At 45.3% G+C, this 25,458-nt stretch overlaps 1 protein-coding gene across 1 annotated transcript in view; it reads left to right on the top strand.

Annotated features, from left to right (window-relative positions):
- Positions 1-18,974, top strand: part of FAM204A (family with sequence similarity 204 member A) — a 97,856-nt gene extending 78,882 nt beyond the window's left edge. The window contains exon 7 of the mRNA XM_027112719.1: positions 18,868-18,974. Within this exon, the coding sequence (XP_026968520.1) occupies positions 18,868-18,927 (60 nt within the window). The 3' untranslated portion in view covers positions 18,928-18,974. The remainder of the gene's footprint in view (positions 1-18,867) is intronic.
- Positions 18,975-25,458: the final 6,484 nt, after the last annotated feature.

The following is a 25,458-nucleotide window of genomic DNA, read 5'->3' as shown; positions in this document are numbered from 1 at the left end:
ACTTTATTTTAATTCCAGGACATTTTTATACCTTGGTAATAAATTAACATTTCAAAAGTACTTTTACCTGCTGAGATGGTTCATTCTGCTAATATGGGTAACACTGTGGGCTCGAATAATTAGTGTAAATTGCCTTTGAATAACACAGAGCTGGGAACAACTCTAACTTGCCAGGGCTTAATGCCCCTTGCTGTACAGGATGAAGAGTCCTTAATGGGGCCTGGAAAAACAACTAATACCTACAAATCAAAGGAGAAAAGCCGTTTTTGATGCATTTGTCTGAGAGTGTGAGTTTTAAACTAAATTGTTAACACTTCCTCCCCTGCTGAGGGTCATGGATTAGCTAGGCTGGGAGATTCTTTGAGAATCTTTCACACTGACCAGGGGAGGTAGGGGGTTCCAAATACAAGTGTTTTCTTAACCCTAATCCCCACCTCCCTGACCAGGACAGCTCTGCATTTCCCTCTAATTAAGTGAAGAATTAGGAGGTGGATAAATGTGTTCGGGGATGAGGATAAAGTGATTAGTTCACTCCAGACCATGATAGCGATTCTGAGGCACTACTTAGTTCCTTTCAAGATGATAACTTTTCTCTCTTCTACAAAAACGTATTCGAGCAAACCTCAAACATGTATTTATAAGCAATGATAATTATCTTCAGGCAAGTTTGGGACAGCATATTGACAAACGATTTTTACTCCCCTTTGCATTTATCTGCTTTTCATAAGATTTTTATCCCATAGAGGAAAATTCAGAGCAGTTTCTAATCGGACTCAAGTTTTATAATTATTTGTGCAATCTGAACACAATCTAATAACCTAACCCAAAAATAATGCATTCACATTTAAATGATCCTTTCAATGAAAGGGTGGAAAGGACACATTGCTTAGGAGCTGAGATAAAACCTTTTTGACACTTCTTCTGCATATGAATGGATACTACTGGGTATGCCTTTTTTTTTTTTTAAAGATCTTGTAGATATTCTTCACTGAAGTGTAATTTTAAATCTCAGGCTGATGAAAGCAGTTACAGAATAGCTTCAAACTTTGGTGATATTAGCAACCTTCACCCATGACGACTATCCCAGAGCTATCTAGATTTCTAAATCAGTTTCTGCACACAAAACCCGCAGCCAGGTACCAAAAAGAACATATCGTCTTTTACACTCCGTTCCAGAACTGCATGCATCCAATTTTCCTCTGCTTTTGCCATTTCGCTCACTTGTAGGCTGAATGTGTCACCTTTTAGTCTTACCTGGTACATGTCTTTTGTGCTATAAACATATAATGAAGATAACCTCAGGAAAAGGAAAAGTGTTAGTGATAAATAACAAAACGTAGTGTTCTTCTACCTCTTTTCCGAGGGCGTTGGAAGGCCCCAGGCGTTTTTCCCCTTGGTTCTGTTTGAAGACCCATGAAAAGCAATGATCTAATTGTGACCTTTCAGAACAAGTTCTCCCTGTTTCCTCCTTGGACGTTCATCTCTGAGGATTATAAATGAGCCAGAGCAAAACAGAGGTGAAAAGTACAACTGTAGCTGTGCGCTGGGTCTCCGGGCTTAATTTTTCTTCTCTCTTTTTTTTTTTTTTTAAGTTTAGTGTTTTATTTTTTTAATCTTATACTTATTTATTGAAATATATGTTAATTTTCCCCCCTTTTTAAAAACTTGAAGTATAGTTGATGTATAGTTAGTTTCAGGTATACAGCAAAGTGATTCAATTATACATAAATATATACCTGTATTTTTTTCAGATTCTTTTCCCTTATAGGTTATGACAAAATATTGAGTATAGCTCCCTGTGCTATACAGTAGGTCCTTGTTGGTTATTTTTTTAATATATAGTAGTGTGTGTATGCTAATCCCGTACTCCTAATTTATCTCTCCTTTCCCCTTTGGTAACCATAAATTTGTTTTCTGTGTCTGTGGGTCTATTTCTGTTTCGTAAATAAGTTCACTTGTATATTTTTGTGTTTGTTTTTAGATTCCTCATATAAGCGATACCATATGCTATTTGTCTTTCTCTATCTGGCTTCCTTCACTTAGTATGATCATCTCTAGGTCCCAGGCTTAATTTCTGAGTTAGTCTCAGCCCACTGGGAGTAGACCCTGCCCCTCCAGATCACACTATGGTGACTCATAATAATGGGAGGGAGGCACAACTCATTATTTAAAAACAACAACAACAGCAACGTCTTTTAAACTGCTGTAAGTTTTCCTTTCCATTCCTACAAATATCACGGCTGGTTTAAGGTGTGATGCCCAATTACGCTATACAAGACAGATCACACTACATTAACCAGGATTATGTTGCCTCTTGATCTTATCAGCTTTGTTTCCTAAACTACAAAAAGATCTAACACAGCGCTGGTTAGCAGTTTGGCTTAGACAGTCTCCACAGTCATCCATCACTGTCACTGGTTAGCAAGAGGCATTAGGCACGAAGCAAGGAGGCAGGGTGCTGTGCTGATACGCTCTTCCCAAGCCAGCGCTCTCATCTCCCACTGATGCTCGTCCTTCCTCACTACTGAAACTTTCTTTTCCTTGGTGAAAAGAAATCTATACCTTCTGCCTTCTGAAATCTTAGGCGGTATGTTACACACGTCAATTGTTTGCTTGTTTTTAAATTCTTAGCAGCTATAGATAAGACAGAGAGGGAACACAGAAGGCAAAATATACATTCCTAAGCTAAAAAGAGGGTAGAAAGTCAGATGCTTGAGGGAGAAGAGGCTAATTAGCAGATTAAATCTGACCAATACCATCTTCTGGGTTCAACTTGGATACACTGTGTGCCCATAATGGGAATTCTCAGAAGAAAGATACAGTCTAGCAACTGGGATTTAGCATCGTTTTTTTTTTTTCTTTCCCATCAACTCCGGGATTATGCCAAACGTGTCCATTTCTGTTTTCTAGCCTGACTCTTTTAAAGAGCCCTAGGAGTTAGCTAAGATATCTGGATTCTGACCCGCCGTAAATGGGAGCAGACAGCGCCTGCGCTGGGCACTTTCCTGTGTTAGGCAGGTATCGCGGCTGCCTTGTCGGGAGATGTGAAACAGAATGAGATTTGTAAACAGAATCCATTACCCTGTTTGTGATCAAACTCTGATAGGATCAAGTAACTGGTCTCCCAGTAGAAATATCTACATGTCAAGGAGTACACTTGATAATTGTAAGAATGTAGTTAACGCAGCAGGAGAGAATAGCAAACCAGATTAACATTTCTGTTACATAATTACAAGTTCAAGGAGTTCGGCCTCTTATCACTTTATAGTGAGTATAGAAAGTAGGAGTGATCTTCTTTAATTTGTAATTGTTTAACTGAAATGTGAGGTCCAGCGGCCTTTTTCTTACCCTTCTGGGCTGCCAGACATTGGTATGCAGAGCCCATGTGAGAAGGCACAGCACACTATCAGAGGGAGACGTGTTTGATTATTCTTTAAAACCAACTAAGAGAAGTTAATCTCATTGAACTTCTTTTTATTCAACAAAAGAGTTGGATGTTTCCAAGTCTAATGTGACTATAATGTTCATTAAATGGGCTTCTTTACACCTTTAAATGGATTAACGGCACATCTTCACAGTCTAATTATTATACATGTCATTCAAAAAAATCACAGATCTAATTCAGGGGAGGTGATAAAGGCCTTTCTTTTACAATGATGGAAAAGACACTGCAGTAAATGGGTGTGATTTTTATCTGGGCCATTTTTTTTTTAAAGGGCACATGCTGCTCCGAGGAGGTGGGAGGGGAGGATGTGGGGAACATGCCAAGTGTTTCTGCCCTGGTAATTTGCGTTTGGAGATTTAGGAGCTGACCATGCCGGAGCTTGCCCCTTCCGGACTCACCGTGCCAGGTACCTTAGCGGTTCCTCCCACCCAAGCCTGCTCGGCTAATGACTTCAGTCTGTCCAAGACAGCTCTTAGGCAGATAAGCGATAAATTATGGACAGCCCCCTTTCAGTCTCAGGCCTTTGGGGCTTCTCTGAGTTCCTTTACCCAGACCTTTGTTGAAAGGCAGAGACACCCTCTCGTCACGCCCCAAGAAATAGCAGTTCGGTTTTCACACGTACATTTCACATGTATCTTTGGGCCCGTACTTGTCTCCTTTTTGGCTGGGGGAGCATTAAACTTGACATAGTCTGGCAGCTCACTGGTGTCCTAAGAATGTCACAGGCCTTGCTTAGTGCAGGTGGGTACAGAATGTTCTAGAAGCCATCCAAGAGCTGCAAGGACATTTCTCTCCCTAGGGGATGGGAAGTCTAGAGGGGGAGCCCTGGCACCCCAAAGGGAGTGATTCAGGCTTTTTCCAGTTTAAAGCTGAAGAACGCGGAGATCTGTCTTCATTCATTCATTTTGCCGGTATTTACTGGGAAACGATTCTAGGTCAGGTACTGGGCATAGCCTAGGAGACGCAGCGCAAAGATGAACAGACACAATTCCTCCTCTCAGGGAGCAATCAGTCTAAGAGATACGGATAGATAATTTTTTAAATCAAAGGAGTCCCTAAATTTTCTGGATGAGAGGGGCTTCGAGTTGACAGTCTGGTTAGAAGTTGACTCTAGAGGACTTGCTCTGAGGTTGTGCTTGCCTAGAAAGCTCACACAGTTTTTATTTACATTATACCTCTATGGAGTTGCTTTGTAGTGGTGGCTGGAGACCTGGGGGAAGAAATGAAGCACCTAACCCCTCCCTTGGGGCCACCATGAGACACCTTCCTTGGAATCAGTCAACAACCTTTTTCCCTCCTAGGGATACTGGGGAGGGATCACAGGTGAGGACGTAGGGTGTGTCTTTGGAGCCTCTTCCTGGCATCATGGAAGAAGCATACACTGTGTCAGGTAACCCAGGGGGGAAACACCAGCACGGCTGCTTCCAGCGATCGGCCTGTCAAGTTACTCATCTTTTTAAGTCTCAGTTTTCTCCTCTGTAAATAGGGATAATTATACCCATCTTTCAGTGTCCTTGTGGGGATTTAGAAACAACACATATATAGAGGGTCTAGCGCAGTGCCTGGCACATAGTAGCTGTTTAGTAAATACTAGTCCCCCTGTTCTTCCCTATCATCTGCCCCCTTCATCATCCACTTCTTCCCTATCCCATTATTAATGCTCACAGTGAATCATTTTACTCTGAGTTAGGTCTTACTTCATGACCAAAGTGTAAAGCTCAAAGCCTATCTGTACTGGGGTCTTTGGCTTCCGAAAGGAAACTCCTAAGACATTCAAAATCCTAAGGAGCAGAGAATGATGCCCAGTGGGGTTGACATTTGGGCAGATGGACATGCCTTGGATGTGGACAGCCACAGAGCCACATGACCACAGATTCTCACAGCCAGAGGCCCCATTTCAGGCTCCATGGTCTCAGTCTAAGCCTGCTACCTCAAATGCCACCTTAGGCCTGGCCAGGGTCTGACTTACAGCTCTGGAATATGCACGAGGTTGGTGTGGCCCGGGCTTAGCACGTGCTGTCCCCAAGCCTGAGCTGCCCAGGCTCAAAGCTGAGATGTGACACTTTTGCTCCCATCGCTGCCCATCTTCTGGTCTCCTTTGTATCTGGTGTTCCACAGGATATGGCAGTGATGGGTGAAGATACTCTTAGAAATGCCTGCACTGAGGCAGTAAACTCTTTCATAAATCATTTAAGATCCATGCTGTACCAACATCAATTATGAGAATTAATTGCCCCCTAAAACATGAGGAATTGTGCTACAGAGAGTCAACATGAGCTCAGGAACTGTAAGCCTCTTCCTCCTGTCTTCTGAAGGCACGCCAGGCAGGTACCTCGATAAAGCAAACATCAGCCTTTTGTTGTGTGCTAGGTACTATGTCCCCGTTTCCAAACTAATAAATACTAAATGAGTAAACAATTTTGTTTTCTCTCTGCGCTATAAAGAGTCAGTTTTATTTGGCCAAGTAACTGCAGGGAATATCATTAAATACTTTTCCAATAGTGCTTTCTCTAAGCCAGAGTCTGCTCTTGGAGAATGCCTACAGAACAATCTAGAAAATCAAGGTGGAGAGAGGTGGGGTGCAAACCCAGCTCTCTATAAGAGGCCCCTCAAAATTGGAACTGTCCTCACCGAGAGAGAAATCGACAGTGGAGACACGTATTGTTTACTTACCCATTTACTCTCTCACTTGTCTTATTACTTTAATGAGGTACCATGGAATATTAAATTTCAGGAATTAAAATGTTACCCAAACAAAGACGTTCTGTAATAATAAAAAGCCAGAGAAAAATTTAATTATAAAAATCTGATTTCAGGATATTTAATAGAATTCTAATATTTTATTTTTTATGTATAGACTGTATATATGGATGTAACTTTTATAGCATAAATGTGTGGTTAGATATATAAATAACCTGCATGTTACACATGAGATGATATTAACACCAAAAGTCTATACTCTTTAGCCAGAAACCAGATTACTACTTCAAGATTTTTCTCTTCCGGGGCATTCTGTGAGATTCCTATTTCCATCTTAGATATACTTGATTCATAAGGTAGGAAGAGTTAAACATGTTTTAAGTTAATTTTGTCCTAGGTTTATCAGGTAATAGACAGCATGCTTTGATTTGCACTTATGCAGAGACCTGACACCAGCTTCGAGGCTTGGGAGGGAAAAGAATCTTTGTTCAGGAAGTTACTTATTGGACAATTAACATGTGGAAACTATACCAAACGGTATGTGCAACTGGTAAGTTCACGTTGAATTTCCAAAGGGCGGAGGCTCATTCTTCTTATAACAAGACCGTGACAACTCTTGCTGCTGGAATAAATGGGATCATTATATTTCAGTCTCCCAGTGATTATCAGAAATGAAGCTTTGTGAATTCTTTCCTAATGGGGCCACCTGTCACCCTTCCGTCTTTGTATATAATGGTATTTTGTTTCTGAAGACCTCGGCCCAAGTTTAGCTCTTCCAAATGTGAGGGATCATGTCCTGACTCCCCCTGTCTTGCTGTGATGAATAGATATATTTTCAGCCAGTTACGCACCTTCCACCCAACATGTGATTCTGTGCAACCAAAGTGACTATGGCAGGCATGTAAAGCGACAGCGAAGCCAGGTGTTCCACCATCATTTCTTGCCCATCAGCAGATTTGATTCCTGAGACATCCGCAGCAGGAGGGGACTCACCTCCCTGCCCCATTCCCCCGCCCCCACCCCCAGCCTGCTGCCAGCTGCTCTGGGCTTGTGGCAGCTGCATCAGGCTGTTGCAGACACTGAGAGCTAGCAGTGGCTCACTGTGGCCTGAGGTCAGGTGAACTGGGCTTCCAGGACCTTACTCAGGGACTCAGCCAAAACGCCAGCTCCGCATCTCTTCTACTGGCTGGCTGGCCGCATACGCTCAAGGCTTTTCCTCTGAGGCTGGACAGAGGATGCAACTTGGCTCTGAGATCACTTGTGTGACCCACAGGCTCTTAGGGGTGCAGCTGTCTTGTAGATCTCTGGTGGATGATTCAAGATTTTTCTCTACCAGGGCATTCTGTGATGGCCCTATTGCCATCTCGTTTGATCTGTGAGATAAGGTAAGAAACGCTAAACAACTCACCATATTTGACGTTAATTTTGTTCTGGGTTTACTAGGGAATAGACAGAATGATTTGATTTGTCCTTATTCAGAGACCCGACACCAGCTTTGGATGCTTGGGAGGGAAAAGGATCTTTGTTCAGGACAAATAACATGTGGGAAACTAACCAAACAGCATGTGTTAGTGTAAGTTCACGCTGCATTTCCAAAGGTGAAAGCCTACCTCTTCCCTTTCTCACGGGGCCAGAAGCCTACGATATTGGGTCCACTGATAGCTTTAGACTTTCTCCCAGAGCGGGTGTGGGGTGCGGTGGGGACCTCCGAAGGGTGCGGCCTGGCACAGTGTCCTTGCCAGGGGTCTCCTCTCCTGGGCAGAGCTATGTGGACAGAAGACCAGGCCCACAGCAGCTGGTCTGATAAAGTACTTTCATTAGGTTGTGCTTTGTGCTCGGTTCTCTGAAACAAGGAGGGGAAATCCTCGGAAGGTCTTTTTCATTTGAGTGAAAAGTGCTTTTCAGGGCTTGAGAGTCGAGACTCGGGAATAATATTTGAGTGCAAGTCTGCACAATCACAAGTGCCTGGGCACATTTCCTTACCTCAGTCCTATAGGTCCATGTGGATCGGGGCCGTAACATTACGGGGAAATATAATTTCACGGTAATTAGGACTTCTCACAACCCACTTCCTGAAAGGTTCAGGTTTGTGCTAGTGAGGCAAGATTTAATTAGTAATCAAAAGCGTTCACTCCAAACATAGGAAGAATCCTCAGGACTTTCTTATATCACCCAAAGGTGTCCTTGTTCCAAGCTGGACCCAGGGAAAGTGAGTCCCAGACTGACACCTTAACCTATTTCACTCACAAATTCTCTCGCAAGTGATGGTTCTTCAGAAACATCGCCAAGCCTCCTTCCCTTCCCCCAGCTGGACAGACGGTCACATCACTGCCCGAGTGGTTGAACTGAGCGCTGCCATCCTCATGCAGCAGGCTGTGTGATTCTGACCACAGCCCCCCAAATTGACACCTGTTGAAATAATATTGGAATCACTTTTGTAACTAATCGCTACCAAGACGTCAGCTCATTTAGTCTGACGATGGGACAACCCAGGAGACTCTGTTCCTGCCCGGGCTGAGGCTCCTAGCCGAGTCCAGGCTTGTTGTCTATTATCTGACAAGCCCAGGACAAAATTAACACTAAATATAAGGTAATTTAATTAATTTCTCCCATCCCAACAGGCAGGTCCCAGCACCCTGGCACCCCCAGGCCTTCTAGCAAGCAGAGGAGCGTTGCACCCCCAGCGAGTAAACACTCGGGTTGTGCTTTCATTATTTTACGTGGGCGATTTGCAACCAAGGATTTCTATGAAACTCCTTTAAGCACTAAAGCAACAGTATAGTTTTTTCTTATCCTTAAGGACATGTAATAAATTGTGTGAAAATTGTTCACAGGAAAACATACCTTGTAAGAGTCAGGATTCTTCAAGGAATGTGTGTGTGCTTTCTGGAGAGGAGTGGGGAAAGAGAAGAGTGAGAAGGTGGCGGGGAGAGAGAGAGAGAGAGAGGGAGAGAGAGAGAGGGAGCGTGCGCACAGAAGACCCTGGTTTAAAAGGAACAATAATAATAAGACAGTCTGAAAGGGTCAAAAAAAAAAAAAACCCAAAAAAACAAAGAAGCTATAATAAATATAAGAAAAAATACACTTCAGAAATTGTTTTATTACGAAGACCTTTTGTGAGCCGATATTTTTAAGGGACACAAAGGCCCCTTTTATTTCCAAATTTCAACAAAGCTGACCCTTGACTTTCATCCCCAGTGAAGTGAACAGCAACCTATTTAATTATTCCTCCCATTTTCCTGCTCTCCAATATTAAGCCAACACAAAAGGACATAAAGCAACAGGTTATGAGCTTTATGAATGCAAATTGCAACTCCTCCGTCTGTGAAGATGAAGTAGACAGTTGAAAAGTCTGGGTGGGAAAAATGAGGCAGCTTGTGGCTGTAACTGTTAGCCAGCTGAGCCCTTCGCTTGTAGTCCATCACTGGAGGTCATGGGGGAATGTGGGCTTTTCCCCCATGTCCGTGGAGTGGGAGAGTTTGCTGAAAGCCTGGTCCGTGTTCTCACCTGGGTCTCCCAGTGATGAGTGACAGCCAGGCTGAAGGCTGGCTGGGCTCGGTGCGTGTGGCTGGGGGGGGGGGGGGGGGGGGGGGGCGTGGCTATTCTCCAGGTGAAGCCGATTAGGTTAGGCATCAAAATGATAAGGAGGTTGCAGCACGTTTCCAAGTGTAGATGAAATCAGCTACCTGAGTGAGGAGAGACCAGGTCCATAAAAGCCTGCAGACCTCATTAAAAGGCAGATCAGCGGGATGGACTAAAATCATTAAATATGTTAATTTACAGCCAGGAAATGAAAACTTGGGGAGAAGCCAGTGGCTGATGGCTTGAGGTTTCATCTTGGCTGCCTGGGTTCCTTCCTTGGGTGACCTTGGGCAACCTTGGGTGCTCGAGATACCAGTTACCTTGTCTCTTTCGCGAGGGAGTTGGTGCACGTCATTTAAGTTCACCCCCATTCCATTTAGTTGATCACTCGGGACTCTAGTCACCTTGGGCAGGTGCTTCTCAGCCAGGGACATCAGAATTACCAGGGACCTTTTAAATATCCCAGTGCCCAGACCCATCCCAGACCAATTCCATCAAAATCTTGGCGGAACTCAGGAATCAGCATTTTTTCAAGTTCTCTAGGTGATTATGTGGCCAAGACTGAGGACCACCAAACTCATTCTTTCTAAAAAATAGGAACTAGAGACCCCTAACCCCCCCCACACACACACACCCCCGCCGCCATCTCCCATCCTTGAGAAGCAGTGGCGTTTTCTTGATGGGAAAAGGGATCAAACAACTTGCTCCAGCTTGCACTCGATTTCTGGACAAATAACTCAGGAAAAAATGGAATCAGACAGATCACGGGTGTCGGTAACAGCAAATGGCAGGGGCCTTAGATCTGCCTGGTCAGCTTGCTGACGGACGGAGCTGGAGAAGGCCAAGCGGGCCATGCCATGCCGAGGTGGAAGGCGTGGGCTGTTTGGAGGAATTGGAGCCCATCTTTGCTTCACAGACTGGAGCTCCCAGCCCGTAGTGAAGCACAGGCATTTCTCACCATGGTCCTTTGACTGCCCTCCAGGAGGGAGAGAAAACTGAGACCCATAAAAAAGTCAACATGAGAGCTTCCCTGGGCGCAGTGGTTGAGAGTCCGCCTGCCGATGCAGGGGACGCGGGTTCGTGCCCCGGTCCGGAAGGATCCCACATGCCACGGAGCGGCTGGGCCCGTGAGCCATGGCCGCTGAGCCTGCACGTCTGGAGCCTGTGCTCCGCAACGGGAGAGGCCACAACAGTGAGAGGCCCGCGTACCGCAAAAAAAAAAAAAAAAAAAAGTCAACATGAAAAGCAGGTTAGGGTAAATTACTCTGTTAGGCGAACTGCACTGCATGGACCAGTGTGTCCTCCACAAAGCTCATGTCCTCCCCAGAACCTCAGAATGTGATCTTATTCAGAATAGAGTCATTGTAGAGGTGGTTAAGATGAGGTCATCCTGGAGTAGGTGGGCCCTTAATCCACTGTGACTAGTGTCCTTATGAGAAGATGGGGGCAGGGAGACACATGGGGATGACGCCATGTACGTTAGTTTGCTTGGGCTGCCGTACAAAATGTCATAACAGAAATTGGTTTTCTCACAGGTCTGAAAGCTAGATGCCCGAGATCACGGTGTAGGCAGATCTGGTTTCTCATGAAGGTTCTCTTCTTGGCTTGTGGATGGCTGCCTTCTTGCTGTGTCCTCACCTGGTCATCCATTGACCTGCTACCTTTGTCCTAACGTCCTCTTTTTACAGGGATGCCAGTGGTGTTGGATTAGGGCCCACCCCAATGAGCCCATTTTAACTTAATTACCTCCGAATACGATCACATTCTGAGGTGCTGAGGTTAGGGCTTCAGCATATGAATTGGGGTGAGGGAGACAGAATTCCGCCCATAACACCAAGTGATGAGGATGGTAGGGATTGGAGCCACATGGTCTACAAGCCAAGGAATTCGAAGAATTGCTGGAAGAAGCACGGAAGGCTCCTCCCCTGGAGACTTCAGACGTTCTGCTGACACCTTGATTTCAGACTTCCAGCTTCCGGAGCTCTGAGACAATAAGCTTCTCCTGTTTTACGCCACCTGGTTTGTGATCATGTGTTACACCAGCCCCAGGAAATGAATACAGCTTGCCGTATGCTTTTACCTCTGGGCGTCTACGGCATGACTTAAATGTCTAGACACGGTGAAGGCTCATGCCCTCCAATCGAGCTTGTGCTGTCCCCGCAGGCTACAGCGAGGGGCGGCAGGACAGCCTGAGTAGTGGATTTCTCACCCGTTGCTACGGCTGCCGTCACTGCCACACTCCACACACCTTTCCACGGGGGACCCTGGGGAAGGCCGGGCCAGGTTGGGCACAGCAGGGCTAGCCCGGGGTTATGGTCAGGAGGGATGCCCCCCCGTCACGCCTCGCTTTTTACTGGGGAGTGGTCCTTTGAGCGCAGTGCTGGCTGCAAATCACTCATCAGAAGTTCTGCGTGGGATCGGCTCTCATCTTGGGACTGAGGCGTGATTTTAACAGAGGTCTGTTGCCTATTTATTGCTCTCAGCATCCAGCCCAACCCAAGCTCCTTTGCCAGCAGTGACGCCTGGGACCCAGGCCCTTGTGTGGGCAGAAGTGCTCAAGCCGGGCGGCAGCAGGCCCACACCGCTGGCATCCTTGTGAAGTGATGGGTCAGTGTGGACCCGCGTTGTTCAGTAAGTTCATTTACAAAAGGAGATTGGTGTGCTCCCCCCTCCCCGCCTCCTTCAAAGGGTCTAGCTGACCGGCTTTGGACCATACGGGCAGGTTTCTGACCATGGAAGGCCCAGAAAAGGGGAATAGGCCACAGAGACTACACGGGGAAAATGTGTAGGAAGAAGCGCCAACTGCAAAGGACAGAGCACAACACGAACCCCAGAACCTCCAGACAGTCGAGCTCTGCTGGGGGCCGTTGAAGAAGCTGAGGCTGTGCTCACCATGGCAGAAACCTGTGGCATGGGTTTAAACAGGGAAGTGAAGACACAGGAAAGCAGCCCCCGTGAGGTGCTTTGCCCACAGGAAGTCTGTGGTCCTGGGCTCTGCTTCTTGCTGGATCCAGGCACGGGGAGGCTTTGCAGCTGCCACCTCCCCTCTGGGTCAAAGCAGAGAGTTAGGATGCACGACCTCCAACCTCCCGTGACTTGGTCACTTTTCTTTGCAATCAGTGAACGTAGCAGGAGCATGCATACGTTGGTTTGGTTCGTTTGTTTGTTGGCTTGCTTTTGGCTCCTAACCTTGCCAGTGAGTCCAGGTGTGTAAATCAGGCCCTTGAAGCCTCTTTGAGAAGAAGGAGGACCCGAGGGGGGAGACCAGGCAGCGCTCAGCATCCGTCCCCGCTGTGTAGCTGCAAGTAACGAGCACATAGACGGCTGTGCAGAACCCAGGGCTTGTCTGAAACTCTGCTTCCAGGGGCCCTGAGTTTAGGAGTGATTTTTAAATTCAGGAGAAAGGGAGAGAAGGGGCCGAGGAGAGGAAGGGACCCCAAAATGGAGAACTGCCCCAATTAGACCAGCAAACAGCAGGCAGCCTTTCTCCCCGGCAGGAAGCACCCCAGCACACGATGAGTGACAAGAAGCCGCTGCAAGGCGCCCACTTTTTCAAAGGGAAAATGTAATATGTAAACAGTCAACATCTTAACAAGCTATAAACAACCAGCCCTGACTTCTAGCAGATTTACTGATGCCTGAGTGACTAAAATTCACAATTTTTTTTCAAACCAACTCTGTTAATTTGTGGCCTGGTGTTCATTAGGAACCGCCTCCAGCTCCGCTTCCAACTTAATGATGCAGGGCTGGGTCTGAGCCCTTTTCCACCAGGGGTGTGGGCCCAGGGCAGTTCAATCTTGTCTTCTTCTCTTTCTCACCACGGCTGGCCTTGTACCTCACAGGATAGGATATGTTTGTTTTGTTTTAAAATTCTAGCGTTTCAAAAATCACCCATCATTTATCACTCATCTTAGATGAACAATTGCAGGTTGACGCCGGTGGGATGCTTTTCCTCCAGACTCCTCCTCTCTCCACCACACCTCCTACCTCCTCCCCCCAAGGGAAATCAAGAAAAACAAGATTCTACTTGTCCAGGCCCTCAGAGACTCCTCGGAATGGCTGGAATCGTCACAATAAGTGGTAGTAATAGAACCATATACAGGACCGTAAATACAAACTGCTCTGTGGAGTGGCAAAAAATAATGAAGTAATTAGGTGAACTATTACCAGCACCTGCGACTGATTGGTACAAGCACGTCTGGGCTTTATTATTTTATTATTTGTCAGGAACAATAAGAAGATTCTGAAGTTGCAGAACTTCAGCCCTTGCACCCAGCTTCCCTCTCCCGAGGGCCCCCGTCACCCCCAGGGTGCGCGGTCCAGATGGGGGAGCTGTCTGCTCAGCCTGTGGAAACCCACGGCGGGTAAACGCGAGTTCTGCTTCCCAGTCCATTAGGGTTAATGCCACTTTAATTAGCAATTGATGGGCAGCCTAAGAGGTGCTGCTTAATGCGCCACTTCTAGGCTAAGCATGTGTCCCAAAGACAGACCCAAAACAAGAGACCATCAAGGGAATGGAGACATTCAAAGCTACTCACTAGTGGCTCTAAGTGGAAATGACCGTTCGAATGCTCACACTGCAATCTTGTACTTGGCAGGCCGCCCTTCCTCCTTGTTGGGATTTCTGCACCGAAGTGCCCAACTGCCAGTAAAAATAATAATTTGATGATGATGATGATAGTTAACGCTTATAGTATTACTATGCACCCGGCCCTGTTTTAAGCATTGTATACGAATTTATTCATTTACTCTTCACAAGACCAGTGAGATAGATACTGTTATCATTCCCATTTTACAGATGGAGAAACTGAGGCACAGAGAAGTGAAGTGACTCATCCAAGGTCACACAGCTAGGATTCCAAGCCAGGGAGTTTGGTGGTAAACTACACACTCTTTTTTTTTTTTTTTAAAACATCTTTATTGGAGTATAATTGCTTTACACTGTTGTCTTATAAACTACACACTCTTAATCCTCTGTCCACTGCCCCTCCTCAGTGGGTTCCTTATAGGACTAGGGACCAAGGGATACCCACAGTGTGTCTGGTGGAGGCTGGGAAGGAAGGAGAGAGGTAAAGAAGTGGAAAAGAGTCATGCTGAGAACCAAGGCAAGAAAATAGTTTCTCAGACTTGTCAATGGACTTAGGAGAAACCAGTGCCTTCCCTTAGCTGGAGAAGATAGACCTCCCTCCAGGTACAACCGTCACACGTACGGAGGCACGTGCTAGAATTCTCATCCTCTTCTAGAGAAATGTGTGATGTTGACAGAGTACAGCCTTTTGTGAGAGCCTCAGATGCACTCAGGCTCCTCTTGGGTTTCCTGCCACGCAGAACCTCTCGGGGTCCACAAAATTTGACTGGCTACTTACCTTAAGGATTTAATTTTTAAACCAGTTGAGTTCGTTGAGTTGCTAGCCAGGTGATTCTGTCCAGAGGGAGAGTCATTTGCCATTTCTGGCAGAAGGAAGCTGAGCAGTGGACCTTGCTGGATGACCGCAGGCAAGTTACCCAACCTCTTTGGACCTCAACTTTCTTACCTGTAAAATGGGGATAATAACCCATCTGCCTCACGGGCTGACTGTGAGGATTCAATGAGTTAATAAATGTTAATCACTAATTACTATTTCTATGTACAAAGGTGGGTTGTCCATGAAGCCAGTGAAACTTAAGCTTCAGGTCCCTGGTCTTGCATTCTTGTGCGCCTCCTCCCCCAAAGCACTATATCTCATCCTCATTTTGTCCTTTTTTTTTTTTAATTTTGGCCGCACCGCTCGGCTTGTGGGATCTTAGTTCCCTGACCAGGGATCGAACCCATGCTTCCTGCAGTGGAAGTGCAGAGTCCTAACTACTGGACCGCTAGGGAATTCCCTTATTTTTCTTAAAGAGGGTCCCAGCTTGCATACGCTTTGAGCCCTTCAAAACCTGGATCCACCTGGAATTATCTAGAAAAAGAAGCAGCTGATTTGGATAACTGCTGCAGTCCCACGTAATGCAAAAATGCAAGCTTCTAGGTCTTAGACATGAACACACGTGTGAAGGACCCTCCTTTGTGGATAGGGGCACAAACGTCTTTCTAAGCAGACAAGGAGCCATAGAAGATAGCATGTGCTGGGCTCATGATAGAGTGACCAACTAGTCCCAGTCTTCCTGGGACGGCACCAGTTTTAAAACCTAAAGCACTAAGTCTCAGAAATCCGCTCAGTTCTGGGCAAACCGGGACGGTTGGTCACCCTCCTTGTTGAGGACAGACACATGTCACTGTCATTCACCACAGAGCTCCCAGGTAGCTGAGTGCCCGGCGCCCAGTCGGTGCCCAGTGACGCTTTGTGGATTGAGTGGTGTGTAAACCGACCATGGTGCCTTGTGAGCTGGAGGAGGGAGAGTGCATGGTGGGCTGGGGGCGGGGGAGAAGGTAGATTGCATGGAAATCCAGTGTGAAAAACAAGCCTGTGGTGGTGAAGTTGGATCAGAAGACTACTATTATTGGGAGGGAGGGCTGTGGATTGTGACGAGAGAAACCGCCCCCCCCCGACCCCCCGCAAATGCAGGTTGGCTGCCTAGACCAGGGATAGTTTCTGTTCACTTCTAGGTACCTGATAGCAAACAGCATGTCTTCCACTGAGAATCTGCCCATCGTCATTTTCTCAGAAAATGCTCAGAAGCTGCCCCTGTGTCCTGTGTCCAGGCAAAGCCCCCAATACAAGCTGGATCGGGCAGGGGGTGGGGTCGGGGGGTGGGAAATGGTGCTGCAGGCAGGTCTGCGGCGGGCTTCGGGCATGCGGACGAGCTGCTCAGGCCCCGATTCCACATGCTGTGTAGACTCCAATTACCCGAGGACTTAGAGATCAAACAGCCCAACTGTGCTCCACAATAAAAGAGGAACTCAGTTTTACTGTGCACCGCACACTTCAGCCAGACTGTGCAAAACAATGGATTGCATTGATGTCCTCCTGTGCCCCAAACCTTCCTGAAATTGTCTCCTCTTATTCCAGCAACATCTCTATAAAGTGGACAGTGGAGAGAGTCAGAGATTTAAAAGGACTGCCCAGGATAGCACGGCTACCACACATGGCTTGAACCACACGCTCCTACTTTGCTAAGGACAGAGAATTTAAAAATTGTCACTGATTTGTATTTTCAGATATATTTGAAAAGTGTAGCATTGGAAGATGAGGAAAATTATATCGGCCCTTAGCTGAGCTATGGCATAGATGCTGAGGACTTGAAAGAAAACAGGAAAGCCAGCAAAAGGCCAAGGGCCAGAGACTGGAATTTTTCAAATTTTATTTTTCTCCTCTCTCATAGTACAAACATAGTGCATCATAATCAGGATTTCTAGTGAGGCACGGCACGGCCAAAAATGAGTCTGTTTTTTTTTTTTTTCAACAATAATGTCAGTTCATAGGTAAATATTCTGGAAAATGCAATCACTTTGAACATATAAGATTAAGGAAAGCCAAAAGGTTCGGGAGAAAAAATTTTCTTTGTAGACCTCTAAGTATGTCGGCAACAATGGAGATCTAAGTCCACAAATTGAATTCGTTTTTCCATATACCAGTATTTTAAAACATACTTTTAGCTTTCAGGACAAAAGCTATTTAATTAAGAATAGTGCACTAAAGTGATAAAAAAATTTCAGGATGTTTTGATAGGTGACTTCACCTGCATAACAATCAGGTTATTCATGTTTCTACTTGTTTACGGGCTTCTCTATAAATGAATGATACAGGTACCTTAAATGGATCCATGGTCCCCTTTGATGTAGAAAGTGAAAAATAAATGTTTGAGATGTAGTTGAAGCTCTATCACAACATAGGGATCAGGATTATAGCTCCAAAGGCAAAGGCAAATATCTTTTAGGCTGAGCATTTTTTACTGAAAGCAAGCATTTATAATAAAAATTGACCTTAACGTTAAGAGGAAATGCTCTTGCAGGGTTTTCTGTTTTGGAACTAATATGCTAAATTGTTTCTCATTTGATGGTCTTAAAGAGCAGTTAGTATGACTTTGAAAGCAGCATTTTTCAAGCACTGTAAACATGCTAGTGTAGAAAACTAGAGAGAAGCAAAACTGTCTCATTTGTGAGATTCCTAAACAATTTGTCTTAAATTTAGTTGTTTACTCTCAAATATCGAATGCTCTTCCCACCACGCCACTATACCCACACATTGTTTATTTAGTGATTTTTTGTGAAATTTACGTCTAAATGACTTATGGTCACACTTCAAATTGTCTTGAAGATATTTAACGCTGAAATAATGCAAGAACTCAAGGTGCTCGCTCTATTTTGAATAACTTGCCACTATAAGAATAAACCTGGAGATATTTATTTTCTGCTACTAATTTTGGATCTATTAATTCTTTTACTGTAATAGCCCTCAACTAGAAAGTTAAAAATCAGATTGTTGATAATCGTGAAATAGGATATTGTAATCCATTACAAAACGTCACTATTATGCATATGTGTAAGAATTAAGATGTCTTATGAATTAGCACCAAACGCTGGATAAAATGAACCACCTGCCACAGAATCTTCCCCTGTGCAAATTCAGCAATGCTAAGCAGGTCCTCCGGGTTGTAGAAGTCATGGCCAGATCATGGGTTTCTGCACACAGTGACGGTTTCTGTGGGAAAAATGTAGCAGGGAATGTCATGCTACTTACCTTGCTTTATACCACAACTGTTGCAGGCAAAGATTTCTCCGACTGCTTCCCAGTTTTGCTCCGGATCTAGAGAGAAACAGTCTCCCTGACTAGTTACTTCTTAGGTGTTCCTTAGGACATAGAGATTTTGGAAGATAATTTGGCATGCTGTCCTCAGTGGTCCCTCTCAGTTTAAAGCCTTAAAGATGGACAAACGTACCTTGGCTTCTCCTACAGGCTCTGAAATTCGGAGCAGTCAAACTGGCTCCAAAAACCTTTCCCGGGAAATGAGCACAGTTTCTCGTAGAGCCACTAGATGGCGCATGACAACCATTTGTGCCAGCCACCCACGGGCTTCCCATCTGTCAATAACTTCCCGAATGTGTTCTAAAACAATTCCTCAAATGTGTTGTCTAAAAGCGACAACTTCGCTATTAGATTATCATCATTTCAATCTTTATATGGAAATTTAAATGGTTCTGATTTATGTTTTTGAATTAGACGAAATCTTCACTGGAAGAGACTATAACAGAAAGTGCATTTGCTATGTACCAACGTTGATAAACACTGGCACTTAAAGCTGAATTAAGACACAAATATTAAATGTTGGGGCTTCCGTGGTGGCGCAGTGGTTAAGAATCCGCCTGCCAATGCAGGCGACACGGGTTCGAGCCCTGGTCCGGGAGGATCCCACACACTGCGGAGCAACTAAGTCTGTGTGCCACAACTACTGAGCCTGCGCTCTTGAGCCCGCAAGCCACAACTACTGAGTCCGTGAGCCACATCTACTGAAGCCCGTGAGCCTAGAGCCCGGGCTGCGCAACAAGAGAAGCCACAGCAATGAGAAGCCCACGCACCGCAACGAAGAGTAGCCCCCCGCTCACCGCAACTAGAGAAAGCCCGCGCACAGCAACGAAGACCCAAAGCAGCCAAAATAAATAAATAAAATAAATAAATTAAAAAAAAATGTTACCCATTTATCTACCAATGCTTCAACAAATTTTAATAAGTGAAAATTGTGTAGTAAATGTTACCTGTGCTTCTAAAATGTTGAAAGAACATCTTATCACCAGAAATCAATTAAGTATCTGAAAGTAAAGACATCAATTCCATGTTTTACAGTTGGGCCACCAATATAATGTTAAAATTAAATAAGTGCTGGAATTTCAGCAGCTTCATACTGGATGTAGAATAAATCTGAAATTCAGGGACAAAAATGATCAAGTGAAGCACTTTGTAGATTATTTTCCCCCCATAGCAAAATATGACCACCCCTTGCCTTAATAAATGTAAATGCCTATAAAGAAAATAGACTAGTAAAATATGCAAGTCCTATAGTAGGGTCAGTTTTCTCTTTTGTGTCCTTTATTACTAAGTATAGGTATGAGATAATGAGATGCTCTTAGGAATGAGTATTTTACGACATAATTTTTTTAGTCTATTTGTTGATAAGCCTTAATAATAATAACGGCTTTATCACGATGTTCAGAAGGGCGTGAGAAGAACTGTTCAAAAGTGAGTTCCACACCTGTGGAGATAATCAACAAATCTCTCAGATCCTTTCCACTTTTAAGAATCAATGATTAAAAAAAAAGGAGCATTTAAATTCTTTCACCCTTCTCAAAATAGGTGTGATATTTCTTCTAGGCCAGTCTCTACCCCAAAGAAAAGAATGGTCTCACTTTTAGAGTTACTGGCTGTTTGTTTGAACTGAAGAATTAGTTGCATTTCAAAATAAAGACATGCCTAATGAAATGATTAAAACATACAGAGCATTAAATTATAAGCAGATGGGGGTGAGAGGGGGTGGGGGGAGGTGAGTTTGCTAGAGACCCGAGACCAGGAACACTGACAGCTTTGGGTTTTTCTCCACAATACAGAAGATGATTGTTTAAGCAATAAAAGATAAAACCACCTCTGAAAGATAAATCTTTTTTTTTTGATAGACAGGAATATGCAAGAAGAGCCAGAAAGTAAAATCCATATGTATTATAATGGTTTAAAGAGATGGCCGCTATTGAAGGAAACTGGATATTCACAATGATGCTGGGAAAGGGAACCAGGATGCTTGCAAGTGTATCATCAGAGCGAGAGGTCCTATGTGAGCGAAGAGCATCAGAGGGCCCAGGATAAGTCATGGTTCAGGGTTTGCAGTCTTCAGAAAAAAGGCGTCTCCTCGGCTGTTGTCTGGTCCCGGTTATTCATGTAACCCTGTCTTTCTCCCCTCCTCCCCCAAATTTATGATCTTAAATGCCGCCCCATATAGTTAAAAGATAAGAGTTTGATGAGATCAAGTTTAGAATAGCTAAAAAAGAAGTTTGGCGAATGGGAGCAATTCACAGACTGTGCAAATTGTCTCAGTGACACTACATTACAGCAGAATCCGTGAGAGTTTTATCTCGGGTTTCTATCAGGCCGCATTCAAGGGGAGCTGGTTCCCTGGAAACAGCCTTTTTTTTTTTTTTTTTTTTTTAATCTATGTTGTGTCTCTCTCTTTCCTGGATATACGATGGCAGTTTTGACCCATCTGAGTTGCCCTCCCGAACAGCGGCACTGATTGTCTTCCAGTGTGGGTTAATGGATGTAGGTCTAAAGATAAAGGAAATAAACCCTCTAAGATTCTGTCTAATTTTTAAAAGGCGTCTCACCTTCCTAAGTGGTGTGTCTTTGTCCTGGATGTCTGCAAGGGAGAGGACAGCCCTGCTGTGGCGACTGTGGCTGGTACCCGGGGCCAGGGCCAGGGCCAGGGCCGGGCTCAGAGTGAGGGCCAGGGTCATTTTCAGAATTGAAAGCAGTTCTTGTTTCAATAACAGAAAGAACACGCTGAAGATGAGTGGGGTGCACACACTCACATACACACACACAGACGCTCTCTCCAGGGAGGAATTTGCTGCCCTTGCTCTCTTTCACGTAAGACCCCGTCTCCCATCCATTTGAGCTGCCCCTGTGCGTGGCCGCAGCACTCGTATGTCTGGCCACGTGGCCGGGAGCACTGCTCTGAAAACTGACCAGTTACTGCAGGATCTTGTTTCCCCAGCACCATCCGCGGACCTTGAGCACCGCTCAAACCTAAAGTTGGAGGAACAAGCTATCCATTCCACTCTGCCTTGTGCCTTACTGAAACTCTCAGAGTCATCTCTGCCAGGAGACCAGGTCTACGTGTTCAGCAGCTGAGGGAGTGTGTCTCCTTCCCAAATAATTTGCCCCATTTCCTGGGAAGGTCGAGATTCAATGGAAGGCTTAGCTACACCCAACCCCATTGGCCTGGTTTGGGAATAGTGACGCCCCTTCCCGCCTCCCCTTTCTGACCACTGTAAGACTCTTTTTTCTTTGATTTTTCAAGTTCTGTTGAATGTGCCCGAGAGTATGATTCTTTCAGTCCTTGGAAAGTAAATGACCATAAATGTAGAAATTTAACATTTATGTACAAAAATATACAAATAATATGTACTGACATTCTACCCTTAAATTTGGAAATTTGACAGTGTTCTCATTCCTTTATGAGAAAAGAACATTTTTGCAGAGGTTGAGACCATCTATCTCTATTGTCACTGGCTAGAGTGGAGGGTGAGGGCCCAGAAGCTGGGATGGGGGTGGGGAATTACTTGGCCGCTGAAAAAGCAAAGCTTATCAGGGCTTGGTGAGGGCATGAGACAGAGCTGCCTGGTGGGGGGACAGTGCGGGGAGAGTTATGCTCCCTGTGGGAGTGGAAAGGAGCCGAAGACCCATGAGAACGGCTCCTTCTCTCTGTGTGTCCGTGGCCCTGCCCACCTCTTCCTGGTCCCTGCAACATCCTACAGGAGCAAAGGGATGACTGCAACCAGGCTGGGAAGAGGCCATACCCTGATCTTAGGTTCTGGCTCCGCCCCATCAGGCACAGCCACGGGGAGACCTGGAGTTACGTCCTCCAGAAACTCAGTTGAGTGGTTGCCCTCATCATCATAGTTGTAGTAGAAGCCAACCTGTTGAGAGCTTACCTCCTTTAAGGTACTGTTGTAAGCACTTCACATGCATCGTGCCACTTAAAGCTCTCAGTCACCCTGTGAACCTGTTGCCATGTTCACGCCATGTTCACGCCAAGTCCTGGTCAGAATAGTGCTTGGCTCATGATAAGAGCTCCAAGAAGAAGAGTCATGGCCAGCGTTCTGTACGAGGCACTTGCGCGGGAACGGTCCTTTGAAAGAGGACAGAGGTACCATAGAGTGATCCATCAACACGAGTTCACTGACTCCTGTTCAGTGTCCTTGCGGCGGATCCCAGGCTGCTGGCCCTGCAGGTCTCACTGCACCGGCTGTCACACTGGGCATTTCAAAGTCGGCTGGCTCAGTCTATAGGGGGTTCAGAGACATGCATGGGCTACCCTGGTCCTGGAGACCTGAGGATGTGGAGTAGAGATGAGATGCAGAGTGACAGAAAAGTGTAAGGGAGAGTGGCACAAGGTACATGTCTGGAGACATATGACCTGTCACAGCCTCAGCTCCAGGCAGTATTCCGGGCCCAAGGAGCGTCTGAGGAGGTGGTTAAAGATGCAGACACCCATCCCCAGAGCTGCTAATTTGCTGAGTCTGGGTTGGGCCAGGGAATCTGCATTTTAATCAAGTTTCCAGGTGCTCCCAAAGCTGGAGGTCCAAACTTAAAGGAGACAGATCAGAGTGGATGGACTAGGGACCAGAGGAGGGGGGGAGGCTTTGAGTGGCCCTGACCTTTATCACAACTAAGGTCATTTTTTTTTTTTTGAGACTAGTACTAACTTTTATATCAAAACCAGACAAAGTCTGTATGAAAAAAGAAAACTATAGAGGTCTTACCTATAAACATAGATGCAAAAACTCTAAACAAAACATAAACCAGTGGAATCCAACGATGTATAAAAAAAAGTTTTCATGATCAACTTGGAATGCAGAATTGGCTAAACATGATAAAAAGCTATCAAAGCTTGAGTGACACATTCTAACATATATATATATATACACATGTATACACATATATAGGTATATATATATATATATATGAAGTATTAAGACTCTGAAGGAGTTATGCCAATTTTGAAAAATAAGGATAAAGAGGGGAGGCTGATTCTACCAGATAGTAAGATATACTACAAAATTATATCCTTACAACTAAGGTCATTTCTCTCAACTCTTCACCTGATTAAATATGGGATCGTAAGAGATTGAAATTGAGGGGGGACTCCCCACACTTTCCAGAAACGTAAACTGCAATTCTTCAGCACTGGGTGCCTGGGAGGAGAAAGAGAGACAAGACAAAACCATGCATCCTGCCTTTGGGAGCTGATGCTCGGAAGATGAAACAAGGCTCAGATTAGCTCTGAGGTCCCCGGAGCGCAGTTCAGGGCTCTGACCAGCCAGGAGGAGGCTGAGGGGCGCCTCTCTCAGCCTGTCATCCAGCCGCCTGGATGGAAACAGCTGAACTTCAAAAGAAGCCTGGGGTTTACCCAAAGGCAGCTGTGGTTGTGTGGGTGGGTGACGCACCCAGGGGAGCTGCAAAAAGAGCTGAAGAACAGGAAGCGAGAGAGAGAGGGATTCAGGAAGGAATGAACAGCCTTAGGATTGGGCTTTATTTAGGAAGGAGGTGGGCACACTTGGAAATGTCTTCCACATTTGTGTTTTCATCAACACTGAATTGTAAAATCACCCTGATAATCCCTCGAACATCCATGCAGAGAAGTTGTTTCACGGTGATTCCACCTGAAATCCTTTCCTGCACTCCTACTTTAAGGATTGCCGTTAAAACGTCCTGGGAGCCAGGAGGCAAAGAACCTGGGGCATCCATGTCACTCCCAACAGATGCTTTTGTGAGTTCTTTTTTCCCTTAAGAGGCAGTGATTCTAGAGAGTCTGGCTAAGGGGTGGAGAAAACCCCGAACAAACAAAAGAAAGCCACTCAGGATTTGGAAGACAGAACAGCTAAGAGCCCGAACCATGTTCTGTCTTAGGAAGACAACAGAAGACAGAGCCCCTAGCAGTTTCACAATAGGCGAGATGATGTTATCGAAGGAATCGCTTTCAGTGGCTTAAGTTACGGGAGGGAAAACATGGGCTCAGAGCTTGAAGAAGTTCAAAAAAAAAGAAAAAGAAAAACCAAACCAGGGATTGTGCAGAACAAGAGAACAAGCAAAACAAGGGAATGAACTGCCAAAGAAAGGGGAATTTCCATCCCTGGAGCTATTCTGAGGGAGAGGAGGGAACTCTTTATTACAGGTTGTTTGGAATAATGAACTCGATCCCAGCGCGATGCATGGAATGGACTAAATGACCCTGGCCAAGTTCCTTCCAGTCCAAACAACTCCATAATTATTGACCCAGGTGGCCAAGGGTTGGTCTCAGAGGAGGAAGAGTCCGTTTTCAAATGACTTTCAAGGGCTCAGTTGCCAGCAGTGCTTTGTCACTGACTGGATCGTTTTCAAGTCATTTTGTTTGGCGAAAACTCCAATAGGGAGGCCCACTCAGCAACCGGTTTTGAGCCTTTGCCGAGGGTCTCCAGGTTTCAAACATTTCTGGCCAAATTTAATTCCCAGTTGCATCATGCAGGCTCTGGAAAGGTCCCAGAGGTCTCCTGCAGAATTCTGCTGCTCCCTGGAGAAAGGGAGGTGGCAAATGCCCTCCATATTTTCTCTTGCTAGAAAGTTCCATCCATTGGCCTCTAAGGCTGGTTGATGGAGTTTCTCCCCAAAGATATTGAGCAGAGTCTACCTCGATCCTGTTTTCAGTCACTTGGAGTGAGCTGAAAATGACTCTGGCCTCCTGGCCTGCATTTTTGCTATTTTGTCACCTCCGTAGCTCGACATGAGGCTCACCCCCGTGCCCCCCCAAAAAGTCAGACTCCCAATCGGTTTGAATTCTCCACTCCTCTCTCATCTTCCACTCTCGGGGAGACCATTTTAAAAAGAATTTTAGGAAACTGGCTTCAACCTTTTATGTACTTATACAATTAATATTTCATGACAATAATTTAATTAAAAAAAAGCATCAACCCTGATTTTCTCAGGCTTCAGCAGCGTGAGGGATAAATGACCCCACCTTGATGAACAAACCATGCCTCCCTGGCTCTGGTCCCCCTCACATAACACGTA

Source organism: Aethalodelphis obliquidens, unplaced genomic scaffold (genome assembly GCF_003676395.1).
Source record: "Aethalodelphis obliquidens isolate GAN/ISIS:26980383/991018 unplaced genomic scaffold, ASM367639v1 scaffold11, whole genome shotgun sequence".
In the NCBI taxonomy this organism is placed as follows: domain Eukaryota; kingdom Metazoa; phylum Chordata; class Mammalia; order Artiodactyla; family Delphinidae; genus Aethalodelphis; species Aethalodelphis obliquidens.
Note: the sequence above shows the minus strand (reverse complement) of the source record. Positions and strands in the feature narration are given on the sequence as shown.